Here is a 20,390-nt window from a genome sequence, read left to right as displayed (position 1 = left end):
CCTCTGCCCATCAGCTGCCCCGCAGCCTGGCGGCCTCCGCGGGCGGGGGTGTGGGGGTGGGCGTGGGGCGCGGCCCTTGCGGGGGGCGGGGGCGGGGCAGCAGGCCGTGGAGGACAGGGGGGCCCTGCCGCACACGGCAGCCCCCGCTTACCTGAGCTGCACTTCCGGCCGCGGGGTCCCCACCGCGGGCCCACGTGAACCGAACCGCGGACTCGGCTGCCTCCCGGGCCCCTCCCGTCCCCGTCGTTCTACGCACAGAGGACGGTGCTCACCCCAGACCTGAGAGGCTCCTCCTGGCTTCCCGCCCTGACCTGCCCTCCCTCACCCTCAGAGGCAGGAACACCCCAAGGCTCTAAAATCCATCCGTTCTTTTTTTTTTTTTTTTTGCCGAGTCAGACTTTTGGGACTAACTGTACAGTGAAAACCAGACCACCCGGCAGGGCAGTGAGGACCAGTGACTTCACACACCCCTGTGTCCATGACCTGTGATGTCCTGAGTGCCCCACGCGCGTGAATTCACTCAGCCTCGGACGGAGCTCTGAGGCTGCAGCATCACTGCCCCTGCCTCACGGAGGAGGGGACCAAGGCCGCGGCTCCTCACCCTCCCAGGGAGCGCCCTCCCAGCCCGCCGGCTCTGGGGAACCCTGCTGCGCCCAGGAGGACTGGGGGTTGTCCGAGGGACCTCCACTCTGAGAGGCTCGAGTTGGCCCCGCACGCACCGGACAAGAAGGGTGCTGTTACACACTCGTGTTCTCATGCGTGCCGTTAACATCACCACCTTGTCCGCCAGACAGTTCTCTTTGTTTAAAAGCTGTTCTTCATCAAGCTTTACTAAAATATAGCATCTTGTTCTGCATGGCAACCTGGAGCCCAAACACAGCGCTTCCAGCACCCTCAGCAGAAGAGGATGAGCAGGGCTCCATGGCACGGCAACAGTCTGGTGGGCGGCCGTTGTGGATGCAAATGAAGCCAAGCGCACAACGGAAGGCCCTCACACGCTTGGGAAAGGACTCGGCAAAGGCCAGCGAGAGCAGCAGGCCTGGATGCTCCGCACAGAGGCATGGAGCGTGGGCACGTGGTGGGCAAGGCCCCTGCAGGCAGGCCTGGCCGGAGTGCTCCTCGGGGCCCGGTGCGGGAGGAGGGAAGAGAGAGCCCCCTTCCCAGGGTGTGCCCTACCTGCTCCAAATGCTGCCTAACTGAGACTAATGACCAGTGGGGCTTCAGAAACGATTCCCTGTTGAGCTGAAGTTCATTCTCCACGAGAGAGCAGTGCATCCAATCGTGAGCTGTCTGTCCGTGTCTTCCTGCTCATAAATCAGCGTTTGGGGGGGACCGTGGGGAATGCTGCCTGTACAGGCGCAGCACAGGCGGAGTTCGCTGGGCGCCCCGCGCCCCTGCCATCTCCCGCTGGCTCCTTCTGGGCGCTTCAGGGGAGCTCCCAGCACCCAGTCTCCTACGGGTGTCTGGGCCACAGAGCGGCCCGTGCGCAAGACTGGATGTTGTGGTGCCATCTGCTCAGCAGCTTCTCTGATCGGCATTGACGGGATGGCTTGGGAGGGACGGTGGCTGGTGCCCTGTAGACGCTTCCTGAAAGGGGCTTTCGGAGGCCAGGTTTGCCCACAAACACAAACACGGTTTTCTTTTGCTGTACTTGGTGGGATTCTCTCCCTTCAGCCTGTAAAAGGCCTTTGGGGTGTGGCTGGCGTGCCCCACGGGAAACCAAGTCCGTCCGGGGGTGCTGCCCTGCATGTCCAAGTGGAGCATCCAGGGCAGGGAGGGTCCCACAGAGGGCAGGGGTCCTGGGGGGTGACTGTGGGGACGCTGAAGCCGGGGTCTGGCCTCTGGGAAGGCCCCCTCTCCCTGCAGCCCATCTTACAGAGTTGAGGGGAGAGGTGAGGCAGAGAACAGACCACGAGGAACAACGTGCCCCCGAGGGAGGCATGGTTGGAGCGGAGCGTCTGCCTGAAGCTCTGACCCTCGGAGCTGCCACTGCACACCTGCTTCCAGCCCAGGGCAGGGCGGCCGGCTCTGAACAGCGCGAGCTGCGAAGGCCGAGTTCCATGACAAACAGTAGCTGTTGCTGGTGACTGCAAGTGTTTGTTTAATAAAACACGAAATTGGGTTCATTAAGCCCTATTAGCTGCAGGAATTGATGATCATCAATCAGGAGTGTTGGCTGCGGGCGCCCAGCCTGGGGAGGTGGGCACCACTCGGGGGGGTGATGCCCGTGGGTTTCCCGCAAGGCTGGACACTGGAAGGGAGAGGCAGGCAGTTGCTGGGAGGCCTGGGAAGGGCGAGGGTGCGACTGTCAGTGGGAGACCTTCCAGTGGAGTCTGTCCACCGAGGCGTCCTGGCCAGGTTTTTGAAACGTACCCCCTTTCTGTGGATCCTCAGGGCTGAGCCGATGAAGGCGAAACGTCTGCCTGCCCCGCGGCGCCCCGGCCCCCTGAAGTCCGTGGCAACTGCAGCTCTCACTCACTCTGATTCGGGCCACAGGTGTCCCCATAGGGCTGAGCTGGAAGGACTCCCTCCACGTGGGGGCCGCTGCTCGGCTTTCAGTGCTTCTGAGTTTGCTTCCCTCTTGCTGGTCGTCTGATTTCCTCCCTTTGTGCAGCTTAAAGCCCCAGGAAGCTGGATTCCTCTGGGCGACCGCCCTTCTCTGCCACACCACCCCCGCCACTTGGTCTCATTCCTTCCAGGCGTCTTCCCTACACATGCGGCACTGCGTCCTCTGCCCAGAGGCCTCAGAGTGTGAGCAGACTGGGCTTTGGAGGTCTGATTTCCGTAGGGACTGTCCCCCTTTCCTGGACTTAACATCATTCACAGCTTCTTGAGGGCAGATCTAGATTCCTGCATTTATTTAAGAGGGTCAGAGGCGGCATTGGCTCAACGGTGCCCCTAGTGGCGCCTCCCGGATCGGAGCACTCCCCCTGTAGGGGGTCTGGTTGGGTGAGGTGAGCAGAGGGCACCTTCCTGAGCAACAGGAGAGAAGCGGGGAGCTCAGCATAGGGACAGACCCCGGGCTGTGTGTGGGGGGCTGTGTCTGAGGCCCCGCGTGAACCTGCGGCTGGAGCCAGTCACAATCCCGGGATCAGAGCATGCCGTGAGCCTTCGAATGCACCCTGTCTCCGCTGCATTCCCGGCGGTTACAGAGATAAGGACATGGAACCGTGTGAACACCACGTGGGGCAGGAAATTCGGGAGGCGGGCGGGGCCCATCAGATTCCAAGCTGGAGAAGCTGGGCAGTGCCCGTGGCGCACACATCCCACTGGGAGCTAACTGGTTACTTAGGAGGGAAATGCAGACATTCTTCTTTCAATGAACGCATCTTCGTCTTTGAAACGGCTGTTCAGTTGCCGGGATATAATACTTATAAGCTGTCTGCACCTAACCACTGAGGAAGCGGAATCGCCCGGCCTTCCCCTGGCCAGTGGCACAGGCCCCGGGAACACGTGGAGCGAAGCCCCGGCCCTGGGCGGGGAGCCTGGGCCAACCCCGTGCTGCGTGTGGATGATGCGATTTAAATGGAAATTCAGCCCTATAATCTGGAAGGTTCTTCAAAAACCTCTTCTACAAAATGAAATCATTAAAAGTCCTACCAAAGTGAGCCGTTCCCCTGAGATGGCACTGCAGGAGAAGGAGGTGGCCGACGCGCAGCCTGGGGCCCTGCTCCCTGGACGCCCCTCACTTGCAGTGCCCCCCGGGTGGCCTGGCATCGGGGCAGGGGACAGGCGTGGCCTGGCCGCTCTCTGGGGTGGGGCCAGGGGGTGGGGGAAGGCGGGGGCAGGGCCACCCCATCACGGCGCCTGCGTTCGGCTCTCCCTGCCCACCCGAGCCCCAGCCTCCTCAGCTGTAACACTGCCGTGATCTCAGCTGTCAACTCCCTCCACGGCCACAAGATTACGGAAGAGAAATAGTGGTGAGAGGACACACCCGGAGCACGAGTCTCCTGGGCATGTCAGGGGCGTGTTCAACACGCCCAGGAGACCAAGCCGGCACGCTGGGAGGCTGCAGCCCAGCCAGGAGGCGCCCACACGAGGCGAGGCCCCGGAACAGGTCTTCCCCCCACCTTGGCCCCGTGACAGTCACCCTGCAGGCCCTGGGCACCCGGGCGCTGCCAGCTGTGGCGCCTGGAGCTGTGTCTGTCCCTCTGTGTGGGGCAGACTTGTTTTGCCTTTTCTGACCGCAGAGACCCTTACCTGTAATGATGCCGTTTTTCTCCAGGGGCTCCTGCCAGCTGACCTTGAGAGACGTGTCCAGAATCTCAGTGAAACTCAGGTGGCCCACGGCTCCCGGTTCTGGAAATGAGAACCAGAGACATCTGTTAGCATGCAGCCCGATTCTCTCCAGACGGATTGGTGGGGAACGTCTGTCTGTGGAAGGAGGCGGGAGCCGGGACCAAGCCTGCCGGTCAGAGCCCTCAGGAAAAGCCAGAGAAAACCCAGAAGCACAGGGTCTGAGATGTTAGAGGGACTGGGCTACGGTCACATGAGTGATTTCTGTCGGCCTCACCCCGGCCTCGTTGAGAACTGCAGAGACCGGCAGTGGGAGATGCGGACGCAGTCCCTGCTCTTTCTCCTCATCGGATCTAGTTGAATAATCGGGCGGTTGGACCCCGCAGGCTACTGCTTACTCCAGCGTCCCTGACGCCCCTGCATCCGTGTTGTGTGTCTGTCTCGTGTGGGGCCGCAGCCAGGAGCCCTGGCCAGGAGGCCGGGCCGGCCATGCCTGGTCGCTGGCCGATGCCTGCCAGCCTGATCCAGGCTGTGACCTGCACTTACTCTCCCCAGGGAGCCCAGGGGCAGGGCAGGCGTGAGAAATTTCCAGCAAAAATTGCATGTTTCCCTTGAATTTCCCTGACAGTAGCCTCCTCCTAAGGCAGGAGGGCAGCGCAGCAGAGCTGCAGTTGCTTCAATGCTGGGCTTGGCTGGGCCGAAGCCTGGTCCCTGCTGGCCGGCTCTGTGGTCCTTAGAGTGGCTAAGCCTTAGTTTGCTCATCTGCGAAACAGGGAAAATAAAAGTAACTCACGCTGCAAGGTAATTGTGAGAAAAACATGTAATAAAACACGGAAGCGGTTAGCACGTCCCCGGCCTCACAAGAACGCTGACTGACGGGCTGCTGTTGTCAGTAGCTGTCAGTTATCACGCCATCAGAACATGGAGTCGTTTCTAAGCTGAGCTTACTGTCGGTTTGCAAAGCGCCGGAGAGAAGAGGCCTGAAAGGCCAGCACGTGAGCTAAACAGGTCCGGACTCTCAGACCCAGAGGGTTGTCAGGAGTCCGCTCTGACCCTGCCCCGGTTCTCCGGCTGTAGAATTCCACGCCGGCTCAGAGCAGGGATGCGCAGGGGCCAGCCTGGAGCTGGGTCCAGCACCCTGGTCTCCTGCCTGCCCTGGAGGGACTGCGGGGGCCACCAGGGGGCTCTGAGCCCACCGCCTGCTCCAGCTCCTCCAGGCTGAGCACTCCAGCGCCCCCACACCTGGTGCCCTCGGGGCCGCCTCCCCAGGAGGTGGGAAGAGGTGACAGGTGACTGTGCCCACAGTGACAGGTCACACGTGCTGGTTAGGTCCCCTCTGTGCCGCGTGGTGGGGGGGCAGGTGGGAAAGGAGACCCTGGAGAGGAGGCGCAGTGGTCAGACGGGGCGGGGGCTGGTGAGGCGGGGGGAGAGGAAGAGAGTGGAGGTCCCTTGCGTCCCAAGTCCCGAGCCGGGCCTCGTGGGGCGCCTGGCGGCACCCCTTGCACCCGCAGTTCACCAGCCCTGCTCCGCGTGCCTCTCTGCGGTGGCACCCCCCACATGCACCCCTCTGCCCTTTTGCAGGAGAAGCGCAGGGGAACGTTAGGGGGAGGAAAGGGAGGAGCAAAGGCAGATTCAGAGGGGAGACAAGTGTGCTCCTTGCTGGGTGGGGAACCAGGTTCCCACTGGCCTCCCGTGGACACCTCTGGGCAAGGGCACACAGAGAGCTTTCTCACAATAACAAAGCATGGTTTCTTCAGCCTAGAACAGGAGAGCATGAAGTCAAGGGTCCCTGGTGTCCATCCTGGAGCTGAGCTCAAGGATTCCAGCTAACCGGCCTCAGCCCTGTTCTGCCCACTGTCAACCCTGTAGAGACAGCAGGATTTTAAGGCGAATCCCACACCTGGTACCCAGTTGGTACTTGGACAAAGCCTCTGAACACACCTCGTGATTTAAAAAAAAAAAAAAATGATAACAGCCTCAGCAAATTCACTCATCTGGGCGAAACTTTCAAAAGACTCTTTATGGATAAGCTCACACACTCTGACAAATTTCACTCTCTGAGTGTGGAACACCGTAAAGCAGGATGGCTGTCAAGACCGTCTTGTCCTCCTCCAATTCTAAGATTCCAGAAGGACACTCTGACGGATTTTTGAACTGACTTGTTCTTTTTTTCGATCGATAGAATAGCGAAGAAAGCTTTTTGCTCCTTTTATGTTCTCAGTGTTTCTGCTTCCTGGATTCCTGCCCAAATATGCTTGTCCTCTAGCTCTGCTGGAACCAGCTGGCAGCGTCTCGGCTGAAATTTATATTCTGTTTCCTCTCTGCTGCGCTGCCCCCCCCCCGCCCCCTCCCCACAGTTCTTATTTCATCAGAGCTTTGGAGAAGGAGGCCCGCTGTGTGTGCAGAACTGACCAGGGCGCCATCTGTGTCGTCAGTATGGGGTGATGGGGGCCATTTCGCTGGCACGCAGAGCCCCAGGTCCTCTTTTAAAGGCTGCACCCCCAGAGCTGACAGCAGCCCTGTGTGTGCTCAGTCGCTCAGTCATGTCTGACTCTGTGTGACCCCGTGGACCACAGCCCGTCAGGCTCCTCTGTCCATCGATTCTTCAGGCAAGAATATTGGAGTGGGTGCCCATGCCCTCCCCCAGGGGATCTTCCTAACCCAGGGATTGAACCCGCATCTCTTAGGTCTCCTGCTTTGGCAGGCCGGCTCTTTACCACTAGCGCCACCTGGGAAGGCCGACGGCAGCCCACCTCCCACCTCTCAGGGAGACCGTCAACGCCCACGAGGATGCTCTGTCTTTCTAGGTAGGACCGACAGGCTCCCTGTCTATCAAAAAATGGTGGTTCAGTTAGAAAATTCTAAAAAGATGATGTCACTGCTACTCTTCTCAACTCTTAAGAAACTTCTCGTTTCTCCTTCTTCCTGACGGTGGGCCTGGGGCCCTGAAGGCCCTGCGCCCTGGCCGCCCAGCACGGTGACGTTTCTCCTTCTTCCTGACGGTGGGCCTGGGGCCCTGAAGGCCCTGCGCCCTGGCTGCCCAGCGTGGTGAGATGTTCCGCGTGGCCCGAGTCTGTCTTTGTTGGTGTTCAGTCGCTCAGTCGTGCCGACTCTTGGTGACCCCATGGACTGCAACTTGCCAGGCTCCCCTGACCTGCACTGTCTCCTGGGGTTTGCTCAGTCGCACGTCCACTGTGTCTGTCTAACTGGCAACAATAGAGCTTTTTAAGTCAAGAGTTCGGCCGGGAGTCTTCTCTCATTTGTCTGAAGAAGTTCCCTGCTTTTGGCACTTGTTATTTTTAGTAAGTGTCCTCTGGAAAGTAACACCCAGTGTCCAGTTGGACCTGCTGTGGCTGGAGCTGAGATGCTGCCCTGGGCTCTTCTCTCAATAATGAAATGGAAGAAAATGCCCACATGATGAAGAGCTGCGAGGGGTGCCTGGGGCGCTCCGAGAATTCACCGCCGCCTCCCTCAACTGGGGGTGGGGGGCTTGCCTTCCCACTCGCCTGCAGTCATAAAGGAGTCAGCTGTGTTTCCTTCAGGGCAGTGGAGAAGGGGCCTTCCAGCAAGCAGAGCTCCTCCTCTTCCAGAGCCCCCCTACCCCGAGGCCCCCTGCTTGCCCCTCTGCACACAGGCTCCAATCAGCCTCCTCGCACACGGCGGAGCCAGGGCCCAGCCAGCCTCCTGCTTCTCTGAAGCCCCCTGATCCCAAAGCGACTGCACCCACTTAGGTGGTTTAACTGCCAAGGGCCTCATACTCAGACGCCCCGAGGTAGCACTGATTTTAAGCATTTCCATCTGTGGTGAGACTGCACGCTTCCGTTACAGCCCCAGCCTTTCCTGGGAGAACACAGTCACAGTCGCTAAGTGCTGGACTCCCAAATCTGCTTCTTCAGGCCCGCTGCTGCCTCAACGTGCGTGGGCCCCGACTGCGCCCCGCGTCCCAGCCCTGGACCTGCCTTCACATTCTGGTCACGGCCGTCACCGCCACCCCGTCACCCGAGCCGCACTTTGCAGAGTCATCCTGGAGAGTCCCTTCTGCCCACCCTGGCCCTGGGCCCCGCCAGCCCTGGCCCTCTGTAACACGCCTCTGTGTCTCCCCTGTGCTAGCCCCGCGTCCGGGGCACAGGCTCTCATGATTGTCCGCCTTCTCCCCAGACTGCATCACCTTGGTCTCTAGTCCATCACCACAAAACCTCCAGACAGAGCTTTGAAACCACTCGAGCCACAGCCCCACGGGAAGTCCTTCCGTGGTCCCGAATGCCTAGACGGCTCCGACTATGAGTCTTAACTGAGCCGTTGAGATCCCTCTGGTCAGCTCCCAGCTTATTTCTCTAGGGTCACCCGCACCCCATAGATACACGAAGCTAAGCTGGACAGGACAGTGGCCCAAGCCTCTTTGATGACTAAGGGGTCTTGAGGAGACCCTTGGAGAGGGGACTCACTGTCTTCATGCGTCCGTATGAGCTGCGGCGTGCTCGGGGGCCCGTCCCCGGGGGTGGTGAAGCACAGAACGGACGTGAAGTAAGCAGTAAACTTCTTCAGGTTGGTGATGTACCCGTGGTGGACTCCGTGGAAGTCTGGGGCAATGGTGACGACAGTGACAGCTTCGGGGACGTCACCTGGCCAAGCCAGAAGCTGGGATGGAACAGGGTGAAAACGAGGTTTAATTTCATGCTTTCAGCCTCAAATCTGCACCAAAATTTTATTTTGTGATAATGTCTTCGAAGAATGCAAAATCATGATCAAGAAATTTACTATAGTCTACATTTTATAATCTCGCTGAAAAATATGGATTTTAAAAGATATCTCACAGACTGCTTGAGTACAAATATGTATATTTATGGGCTTCCCAGGTGGCGCAGCGGTGAAGACTCCGCCTGCCAATGTGAGACAGGCAGGAGACATGATCCCCGGTCGGGAAGATCCCCTGGAGAAGGACAGGACAATGCACTCCAGCATTCCTGCCCGGAGAATCCCACGGACAGAAGAGCCTGTCGAGCTACAGTCCCCGGGGTCACAAAGAGCTGGACGTGACTGAGCAACTGAGCACGTGTATATTCCTATATGCATTTTATACACGTGTATATAGAATATCTACTGTAACTCACATTGGGAAAAAAGACACTTCTCAAACTTTCACTTTCTCTTCACTTAAACTTGTTGCAGAACATACATATATTTAACATTAAGAAGTAAAGATGACATTACCTGTTATTTGAATGGATCAGTACAATGAAACATCAATACAAATATTTTTCTGGATGGGCACCTACTCTGACTCAAAAAGAAGTCCTAAGTTCAATGGGAACAGTGTTAATTATTTATAATTTATCTCATGCCGGTTTTCTAAAAATGGATTTGGGGAGACTGATTATGAAAATCGAAGTGTTAGTTGCTCAGTCATGTCTGACTCTTTGCGACCCCATGGACTATGGCCCTTCAGGTTCCTCTGTCCATGGGACTTCCCAGGCAAGAACACTGGAGTGGGTTGCCATTTCCTTCTCTGGGGATCTTCCTGACCCAGGGATCAAACCCGAGTCTCCTGCATTGCAGGCAGATTCTTTACCACCTGAGTCACCAGAAATACAGTATATATACACATTCCAAAGGAAGTTATTTTAATGTTTTGGCACATTACTGTATGAATGTGACTTTTAATTCCTCTGACATCAAACATTTCTAGCACTAACTAGGTCTGAAAATTGACACACCACAGGACAAGGAGCATGTTTATGTAGAGTAAGGTGACAACCAAGCCACTGAATGAACGCCCTGGTCTTGCCAGAAAGATCTTCACTGATCAATGTGATTTCAAAGAAACTTCTGTCTGTAGCTACCTCTGGGAGAAAAGAAAAGACAGGACAAATTTCCAACTATGCCTGTCTTTCTAGTGAAAAACAAGTGTTTTAATAAGTTGACTCCAAATGGCAGGGGTGGGGAGTGAACTGCGTTCTGAGGAAATAACACTCTCTGAATCTGAAATTATCAAGTTTTTAAGCAAACTAGGTGGAACCCCTGAGTTGACCTGCTCCTGCACAAGATACGTGGACACATCACACTATAGATGAAATGAAGGCGGGCTCCCTGCCCCAGCCAGGAGATGCTTATCCAAAAGGAAAGCAGAGCTGTGCTTCTGGAAGCTGCATGCAGGCACAGCTCTGAAGGTCAGAGGCTGGTGCTCAGACCCGGCACAGGGCAGGCAGGAGTGCGTTTTGTGTCTGCTCAGTTCAGGTAGGGGCCCCGAGCCAGCAGGTCTCGGTTCCACCCACAGAACTTGTCCTGAAGCAGTGAGGGGGCACCTATTCATCGTTACTTGGTAGAAACCTCACTCAGCTGTGCCCTGTGCCCTCTGTTCCGAGTCTGCACTCCTCAGAGAGACCCCCTTCTGGAAGGAAGCATTTGGTACGCCTGCTGATTTTAACCTGCCAGGCCGGGTCTCCCACCGGTCATTTTAAATGGACGGCCTTCTCATAGCGTTGCTCAGTCCTAGCGGAACCAGCCTTTTCTGGTTTTTTTTTTTTTTGGCTGTGCGGGATCTTAGTTCCCCACCCAGGGATTGAACCTGCACCCCTGGCAGTGAAAGTACAGAGCGCTAACCCCTGGACCAGCAGGGAATTCCCAACAACCATCCTCTCGACGACCAGTAATTAGAGTTTATGAGTCAGTATGGCTGGTGATAAGACTGCGGATGAAAGGAGACCCCGCCAAGGTCAACATGTCTGTAATGGATGCCGTGGGTTCCTCACGAAACGAGGTGCAGGGCCCCTCCCTGATCATACGACCGCGCCGGCGCCGAGACTGCCCCCTCCCTGGCTGTGGCCCCAGGCGTACCTTGTATCCCTGGTTGATGCCGTTGATGAACTGCTGAGGCGGAGGGTTCCACAGGAATTGGATGGTGGTGGAGTTCACGGCTTCCACCTGCACATTCTGCGGGGGCGCGGTCGGCACTGCTCCAGGGCGGGGGCAGCAGGAGGCCGGCAGGAGGCACGGGGCGGGGCGGGGAGAGAAGAGACCCTGAGCCGCCGCTCTCCGCTCACCAGCACGCTCAGCGCTGCGAGCCCGGAGGGTGCTGCACGGTTTTGGAAGCGAATCGTGATGTTACAACAAGAAAGAGCTGGGCTACTCCTCACTTTCTGTTGGAGAATTCTTAAAGGCACAGGCAGAAGAGTGGACCAGGTCATCTCAACCCACGGTGAGCCTTTCCTAGGGGGTCCCAAGATAGACAGCAAACAAAAGCTTTCTCTGATTTTTTTTCAGTTAGCCAGTATTTGAGATCAAGGCAAGGTTTGATCTAGGCCTCTGCATCCCCTGTTACATATCATTCTGTTTTCAAGCCCAGTTATCCTTTATATATTAAAAAAAATCCCTTTTCATATGTACTTACTTATCCATTCAGAGGCTAAATTTCTCTTTGTCTGCCACAGAAACCACCAATAAAAAAATTTCCACTTTCCATTTCTTTTATTGAAGAGCTATTGAGCCCAATTATGTGCCTGCCCAGAGCCCTCCAAGGAAGTCACATTCCTGGGGAGCGGCTCACTTTCAACTTGAATTGCCCCAGGCAGCTCCCTCCGGTGCACACACAGGTGGAACCTCTGTGCCAGGTGCGTGCGGAAGGCTTCAGGCCAGGGGACACCGCACGAGGGCTGGGAGAAAGGGCAGACCTCCGAGGGTGGAAAGGCCTTGAGAAAAGTGTTCACTTCGGGTAAAATGGAGTCAGCAAAGGCAAGCGATTATGAGAAGCCTGGTGAGTGGTGAGAGAATGATGGGTGTGGCTGGACATGGGGTTCTGTGGGAGGAAGGGGCTGAGAAGGTGGGCGGGTCACTGTGGGGATGGCCCTGGACGCCGGCCGCAGAGGTTGAGAGCGTACACGGAGGGCAGTGGGAAATCAGCGGGCTTCTGGAAATGGCAGAGACAGGACCCGGCCGGCCTCTGAAGGACGGCCTCTGCAGAAGGGGCAGGCCGCAGGCTGTGCTGTACAGCTTTCTGCGGGACACATGGGCAGGTCTTGGTTCTTTAGGAGCTTGTTTCAAGGGAAAGACAGCGGATCCCAGAGGATCCTTTGGCTCCAGGAACAGAAACAGAGACACGTGTCTCTTGGCACAGAACACGTGAGAATTCAGTATGGTCCTGTTAAAAATCACTGCAGCTTTCATTACGCTCTTCTTCAGAATCTCACGTCATCCGGCAGAGATGAGAAAGACACACGGTATCCTAGACCTCCCCTCCAGACTCCAAGCCGCCCAGCTGCTCCTGTCTTCTCCTCCTGCGCTGTCTCTGGTCCCTCCTTCCATACCATACCAGGAAGACTGTCCTGCTCACTTCCCGCTCAGCACCATCCTGAAGTGGTGGACTGAAAACGGCCACAGGCATCACTGAGCCGAGGGTCTGGGCAGCTGGGAAGCACGGCACAGCCATCAAACACGAGGAAAAGCTGAACAAATGAAAAAGTCTTACCCTTTTGTGAGCCCATAAGGAAGCTGAGGCCACCGGGCCACTGTGTCCGAAATACAAGAAAAGAGGGACCCTCCCCCTCTTCTTAAAAAATAGCTTAAAAGTAAAAGAATGGGAAAAAATACTCGAAAACACTAATTAAGATAAACCTGGTGTCATTACATTAATATCAGAGTAAATATCCTACCAAACAATAAACCGATGATAAACCAGCTCGTGACATGATGATGGCGTGCTCTGTCCCTCAAGAAGACCCAACAATCCTGAATGTGGATGCACAGAGCTTCAGCGTACAGAAGGCAAAACAACAAAACTGACAGTAAAACTACACAAAACTCCCGGGACAGGTGGAGACCTCAACACTCCACCCAAAAAAACAGGCAGGCCAGGCGTCTCAGTAAGGATCTCCGAGGCCAGAGCAACACCACACAGGAATCTGACCCACACGATATTTACGTAGAAATCTACCCAAGGGCAACAGACTACACATTCTTCTCAAGCACATGTGGAACTTAACCGAGATGGACACATTTGAAATATATACCTCATGCAAAACAAGTCTAAACAAGTTAAAAATAACTGCAATCACAAAAAGTGTCTTTTATGACTCAACAGGATTAAACTTGAAATTAACAACAGAAAGATATGTGGAGAGTCCCTAAAAACTTGTAAATTAAGGAACACACTTCAAAGTAACCCATGAGTTAAAGATGAAATCACCTGGAAAATTAGAAAGCATTTTTAGTTTAATAAAAGGGAAAAACACAACATACCAAAATTTGGGGATTCAAAAGTGCTGGATCATCAAAAAAGCAAGAGTTCCAGAAAAATATCTACTTCTGCTTTATTGACTATGCCAAAGCCTTTGACTGTGGATCACAACAAAATGTGGAAAATTCTTCAAGAGACGGGAATACCAGAACACCTGACCTGCCTCTGAGAAACCTGTATGCAGATTAAGAAGCAACAGTTAGAACTGGACATGAAACAACGGACTGGTTCCAAATAGGAAAAGGAGTACATCAAGGCTGTATATTGTCACCCTGCTTATTTAACTTATATGCAGAGTACATCATGAGAAACGCTGGGCTGGAGGAAGCATATGCTGGAATCAAGATTGCGGGGGGAAATATCAATAACGTCAGATATGCAGATGACACCACCCTTATGGCAGAAAGCGAAGAAGAACTAAAGAGACTCTTGATGAAAGTGAAAGAGGAGAGTGAAAAAGTTAGCTTAAAACTCAACATTCAAAAAACTAAGATCATGGCATCTGGTCCCATCACTTCATGGCAAATAAATGGGGAAACAATGGAAACAGTAAGAGATTTTTTTTTTGGGGGGCTCCAAAATCACTGAAGATGGTGACTGTAGCAATGAAATTAAAAGACGCTTGCTCCTTGGAAGAAAAGCTATGACCAACCTAGACAGCATATTAAAAAGCAGAGACATTACTTTGCGTACAAAGGTCTGTCTAGTCAAAGCTATGGTTTTTCCAGTAGTCATGTATGGACATGAGAGTTGGACTATAAAGAAAGCTGAGTGCCAAAAGACTGATGCTTTTGAACTGTGGTGTTGGAGAAGACTCTTGAGAGTCCCTTAGACTGCAAGGAGATCCAACCAGTCCATCCTAAAGGACATCAGTCCTGAATATTCATTGGAAGGACTGATGCTGAAGCTGAAGTTCCAATACTTTGACCACCTGATGTGAAGAACTGACTCATTGGAAAAGACCCTGATGCTGGGAAAGAGTGAAGGCAGGAGGAGAGGGGACAACAGAGGATGAGATGGTTGGATGGCATCACCGACTCAATGGAAATGAGTTTGAGAAAGCTCCGGGAGTTAGTGATGGGTAGGGAAGCCTGGCATGCTGCAGTCCATGGGGTTGCAAAGAGTTGGACATGACTGAGCAACTGAACTTAACTGAATAAATAGCCTTTAGATGTTTATATTAGAATCTAAACTTCAACTGTAAGAACCTATAAAAGTAAATTAAAAAAGAAGGAAAATAGTGACGAAAAATACCAGGAATCAGTGAAATAAAAATAAACAATAATAGAAAAAAAAACAATGAATCCAAAAGCTGTTCTTTTAAAAATCAGTAAACTTCTAGCCAGACTGATAAAAAATAAATAGAAATTGCAAATTACCAACATCACCAATAACAGGAGACACATCTATAAACTCTACTGATGCTAAAAGAATAAAAGGACATTTTGAGTATCTTTATGCTCATTAACGGAGAAGGCAATGGCACCCCACTCCAGTACTCCTGCCTGGAAAATCCCATGGATGGAGGAGCCTGGAAGGCTGCAGTCCATGGGGTTGCTGAGGGTCGGACAAGACTGAACGACTTCACTTTCACTTTTCACTTTCATGCATTGGAGAAGGAAATGGCAACCCACTCCAGTGTTCTTGCCTGGAGAATCCCAGGGACGGGGGAGCCTGGTAGGCTGCCGTCTATGGGGTCGCATGACATGACTGAAGTGACTTAGCAGTATGCTCATTAATTCAACAACTTAGATGAAATGAACAAATGTCTTTAAAGAAACACACTTCCAATCTACTCCAGAAGAACTAGATGACCTGAGTAGTCAAATAGCTATCAAATATTTGAATATAAAATTAAACACTTCCAAAAAACAAAACTCTTAAGCATATAAGGTTCAATGGTTAATTTTACTAAGCATTTGAAGAAAAAGGAAATAAAAGACATTCTAAAGCATTAAGCTGACACCAAAATCAGAAAAAGGTGCTGAACATAAAAAGAAAGAAAAGTAGACTATAGGCCTGAGAACATAGATGCAAAATCCTTAATAAAATATTAGAAAAATCAAATTTAAAAATATGTAAAAATCACAATTTATCCTAATTCAAGTAGGGTTTATCTTACAAACACAAGGCTGGTTCAACATTTGAATATTCATCAGGGTAATTTGCCATTATCAATAGAATTTAGAAAACATGATCATCTTAATCGTTTTAGAAAATCGTTTAACAAAATTGAACCTCCAATAGTGATTAAAGGAAAAGTGAAAGTGAAAGTCGCTCAGTCATGTCCACCTCTTTGCGATCCCATGGACTCCATGGAATTCTCCAGGTCAGAATACTGGAGTGGGTAGTCTTTCCCTTCTCTGGGAGATCTTCTCAACCTAGGGATCGAAGCCAGGTCGCCCGCATTGTAGGCGGATTCTTTACCAGCTGAGCCATAAGAGAAGCCCAAGAATACTGGAGTGGGTAGCCTACCCCTTCTCCAGTGGATCTTCCTGACCCAGGAATCGAACCAGGGTGTCCTGCATTGCAGGCAGATGATTTACCGACTGAGCTACTAGATTAAAGGAAAAACAACTCTCAAAGTAGGAATTAAAAGGAGCTTACTAAACTTGCTAAGCACGCATGCCGCATACTAAGGCTCTTCAGTCGTGTCTGACTCTGCGACCCCATGGACTGTAGCCCGCCAGACTCCTTTGTTCATGGGATTCTCCAGGCACGAATACTGGGTGGGTCACCATGCCTTCCTCCAGGGGATCTTCCCAACCCAGGGATCGAACCTACGTCTCTTAATGTTGCCTGCACTGGCAGGCGGGTTCCTTACCACTAACGCCACCTGGGAAGCCCAGGCTTGCCAACAGGCGTCTGTAAAACACCTACAATGAACATTTTATTTAAGATGAAAGACGGAATGCCTTCCCCTAAGACGAGCAGCAAAGCAAAGCTGTCTTTCTTACCACTCCTATCCTGGAAGGCCAAGCTGGAGTAGTAATGCAGGAAAAGGAACGGAGGGCATACAGATCGAAAAGGAAAACAAACCCAAAAAGCCTCTCTATTCACTGACAGTATTACTCTCCGTGTAGGAAATCCCCGCGTTTACTCAGAACTGAGATTAGCAAGATCACAGGATACAAGATCAAAATATTTTGAAACACAAGCTATGGAGAACTGGAAACTGAAATTAAGAATTCAGTATCAGTTACATGGCAGTTAAAACATGAAATAGATATAAATTTAACAAATATAGGCAAGATCTGTATGCTGAAAATTGATGAAAGAAATAGAAAACTCTTGAGAGTCCCTTGAGCAGCAAGGAAGGAGATCAAACCAGTCAATAAAGGAAATCAACTCTGAATATTCATTAGAAGGACTGGTGCTGAAGCTGAAGCTCCAATACTTTGGCCACATGATGCGAAGAGCCGACTCACTGGAAAAGACCCTGATGCTGGGAAAGACTGAGGGCATGAGGAGAAGGGGACGACAGAGGATGGTTAGATATCACCGAGTCCATGGACGTGAGTTTGAGTGAACTCTGGGAGACAGTGAGGGCAGAGGAGACTGGCATGTTGCAGTCACGGGGTCGCAAAGAGCTGGACACAACTGAGCGACTGAACAACAACAGCAGCAAACTGGACACACCTCCAAAGCCCTTCAGTGGCTGGAGAGGAAAACCAAACCGGCCCATCCACGGGATGGACCGCGGCCCGCGGTGAAAGGGGAGGAGCCGCTCACTCTTGCCAATGACGCGGACGGCCTTAGTGCCAGACACGGGGAAGGGCCAGACGCAGCCATGGCATGCTGGCTTTTCCCATTTCTATGATTCCTGTGAAAGGGAAAGCTAGAGGAGGGGAACAAGAACCGTGCCAAGGGCGGGGGTGGGCAGAGCTCTGCGCTCAAGGTAAGTAAGTTATATACCTCAGTAAATCTGACTTTAAAAAGGCTGCAGAAACCTTGATGCCTTTTCTCATGTAGAGGTGGTGTCTGAGGCAAGCGGTGTTTGAGGCACTTCAGTGCAGACTCTGTGACTGTTCTGACCAAGAGAATATGACCCAGGCCTTAATAAACTAGAAGCTTCCACGCCTTATCTCTAGAACCGTCCTTTCTGGAAGTCCTGAGAGGAGAAAGGAGTCTGCTGTCCCTGTGGTCACCATGCTGGACTGGCTGGGTGTGGTGCCCGGGGGGGCAGCCCCAGGGTGCCCAGCCTGATGGCCTTCCGGTCAAGGCACCCACACTCGAGGGAACCCCTCTCCGCTCTCCTGACCCTCAGCCGCCAGCCCAAGGTACCGCCCCTCCGGATCCCGTTCCCAGCCTGTAAAACCACGAGATACGGTACGACGGCGCTGCCTGCAAGCTCCAGGTTTATTCTGTGGCAACGGGTCACCCGGACAATCTCCCCGCATAAGAGAGCAGGGAAGGGGGTGGGAGGGGAAATAAGGAGGGAAAGAACTGAAAGGGGCCGTGACTCTCGGAGAGCCCACGTCCTCATTCTTTGCAGGCTTAGTTCTGGGATTTCCTTTCCAATTACTGACTCTGAAGTTCCATAAAATTTTCTAGTCAAATGTGGTTATATTCTCTAAAGTAAGACCACACCAATCGAACACGTCAAGAAAATGGCATTTTGCATAAACTAAATGAGCAATAGTTCCTGCTGTTCCTTTCTTTGCTTTGTGTCACGTAACAGCCACGCTGAGAGGCCCTCTCTCCATCGGGTCAGTGCCTCCCTGCCTTCCCCGCCCCGGGGCCCAGATACCAGGCGTCCAGGCCTGGCTGACCCAGTTAAGAAGGCAAGCTCCCTTCTCCTCACGTCACAGCTCACAATGCTCCTCAGCTCTCTTCTGCTCTCACATCCTTGAGCATCTCTTTCTCCTAATTACTGTCATCAGAAGTGACTCACAAATTTGTGGACAATGGGATTAAAAATTCCCTCAAGTGAGAAAAAGACCTACAGCCCATAAATCCTTCTTGACAGAGCTTCAAATAAAGAAGCTGCTATGGCAGAAAGGTCTTAATTACGGGGGAGGGTTACCTAACCCCAGCCTTCCGGGAAAGGCAGGGCTCAGCCCCTGAAGAGCCGCTACTCTGCAGGACGGTGGAGGCCCACGCGTCCACAGCTGGGCTCGGTCTGCACACGGACGACCCTCCTGGGAAGCTGTGGCCTCCTGCTGCCCGAGTGAGGCCTCCAGGGGCATTCTCTCCCCAGATAATTAGCACCTGAAGTGCCATTCTTTCTAAGCCTCAAACTGCAGGCCGTGAAGAGGCCTGGTGAAGTGACAGGGGTTATGCCTTTCTGTGATTTTTACTGCTCAAAAAAAAAAAAGATCCATTTTCACCAGATAATTCCCCCTAGACCCCAGTGAGGACACATGACCTGGGTTCCCTGGACACTGCCTCAGCTTTCATAGTTAAGGACAAGGAGCCCTGTGCGGAAGCCCCCAATGCTCTGGGGCACCGAACAGCCAGGTTGTGTGAATGGAGAGCCGCACGAGTGGCTTCAGACACAGAGGTCCTCTTCCTTCGGGAAACTTTTGCAAGTTGATAACACAAGGGCCCTTCCCGGTTGCTGAGGATGGATTTCTTGGGGTGGCCAGTAGAGGGCGGGGTGGGGGTACAGTGGTCCAGTCAGGTGCCGCCGCTGAGGTCCGCCTGGGCCAGGAGACGCTGTCCGCGTTTCACTGTAGTAAACCACTCTTTATGGCCACTCAAAAACATACAACTGTTGAAATTACATTTGAAAACTATGCATGCGCATTATATACATTGCTGAAGTGTGTGTGCCTAGCCATACCCAGCTCTTTGTGAACCCATGGACTGCAGCCCACCAGGCTCCTCTGTCTATGGAATTTTCCAGGCAAGAATACTGGAGTGGGTTGCCACTTGCTCCTCCAGGGGATCTTCCCGACCCAGGGATCGACCCGGCGTCTCTTACAGCTCCGCATTGGCAAGTGGATTTTTTTTTTTTACCACTAAGTCACATGAGTATTGAAAAATAACAACCCACATGAGTAAGTCAACGCATTAGAAAGGTCTACAGGGTTTTGACAGTTTCAAATACTTTACTTTTGAGATATTCTGGATAAGATAGTATATAACTAATTGTTATGAATTTTTCAGAATTTAATCCTTAATTAAATAAAAAGGGAAATATCAATATTGGTTACTGCATGCTTCTTTTTTTCTGATTTTTTTCAATCCAATTTATTTGAAAATTTTAAGAATTTGTTCAACCACAACTTTTTGAAAAGTTGATTTCTGAAGTTACTACATACATACAGTCTGCTTTATTCTTCTTTATATTTAAACATGTGTTGCTGCTGCTCAGCTGCCAAGTTATATCCAGCTCTTTGCAACCCCACACACTGCAGCAAGCCAGGCTTCCCTGTCCCTCACCATCTTCCCGAGTTTGCCCAAGTGCATGTCTGTTGAATCAGTGATGCCATTCAACCACCTTATCCTCTGTTGCCCTCTTCTTCTGACTCAATCTTTCTCAGCATCACGGTCTTTTCAGTGAGTCGGCTCTTGGCATCAGGTGGCCAATGTACTGGAACTTTAGCTTCAGCATGGGTCCTTCCAAAGAGTATTCAGGGTTGATTTCCTTTAAGATTGACTGGTTTGATCTGGCTTTTCGAGGGACTCTCAAGAGTCTTCTCCAACACCACAGTTTGAAAGCATCAATTCTTCAGTGCTCCACCTTCTTTATCATCCAGCTCTCACATCTGTACATGACCACTGGAAAGACCAGAGCCTTGACTAGACGGACCCCTGTCAGCAGGGATGTCTCTGCTTTTCAACACACTGTCTAGGTTTGCCATAGCTTTCCTTATCAGATGGTGAATCGAACAAAACCCAAGACTCTATAGTCCCAGCTGTTTTTCACTTTGTGAAGCAATGGGATCAGAATACCACTTTGACAAAAGAATTCTTCTGA

General features: G+C 52.5%; 1 protein-coding gene across 2 annotated transcripts in view; it reads right to left on the bottom strand.

The window, feature by feature from the left end:
* Positions 1-20,390, bottom strand: part of SDK1 (sidekick cell adhesion molecule 1) — a 744,026-nt gene that overhangs the window by 111,788 nt on the left and 611,848 nt on the right. For both annotated transcript variants that reach the window (XM_027528208.1, XM_027528209.1), the window contains 3 exons: positions 11,071-11,186; positions 8,682-8,874; positions 4,201-4,299 (listed from right to left, as the gene is read on the bottom strand). In XM_027528208.1, the coding sequence (XP_027384009.1) occupies positions 4,201-4,299; positions 8,682-8,874; positions 11,071-11,186 (408 nt within the window). The remainder of the gene's footprint in view (positions 1-4,200; positions 4,300-8,681; positions 8,875-11,070; positions 11,187-20,390) is intronic.

This window comes from Bos indicus x Bos taurus, chromosome 25 (assembly GCF_003369695.1).
Source record: "Bos indicus x Bos taurus breed Angus x Brahman F1 hybrid chromosome 25, Bos_hybrid_MaternalHap_v2.0, whole genome shotgun sequence".
In the NCBI taxonomy this organism is placed as follows: Eukaryota; Metazoa; Chordata; class Mammalia; order Artiodactyla; family Bovidae; genus Bos; species Bos indicus x Bos taurus.
Note: the sequence above shows the minus strand (reverse complement) of the source record. Positions and strands in the feature narration are given on the sequence as shown.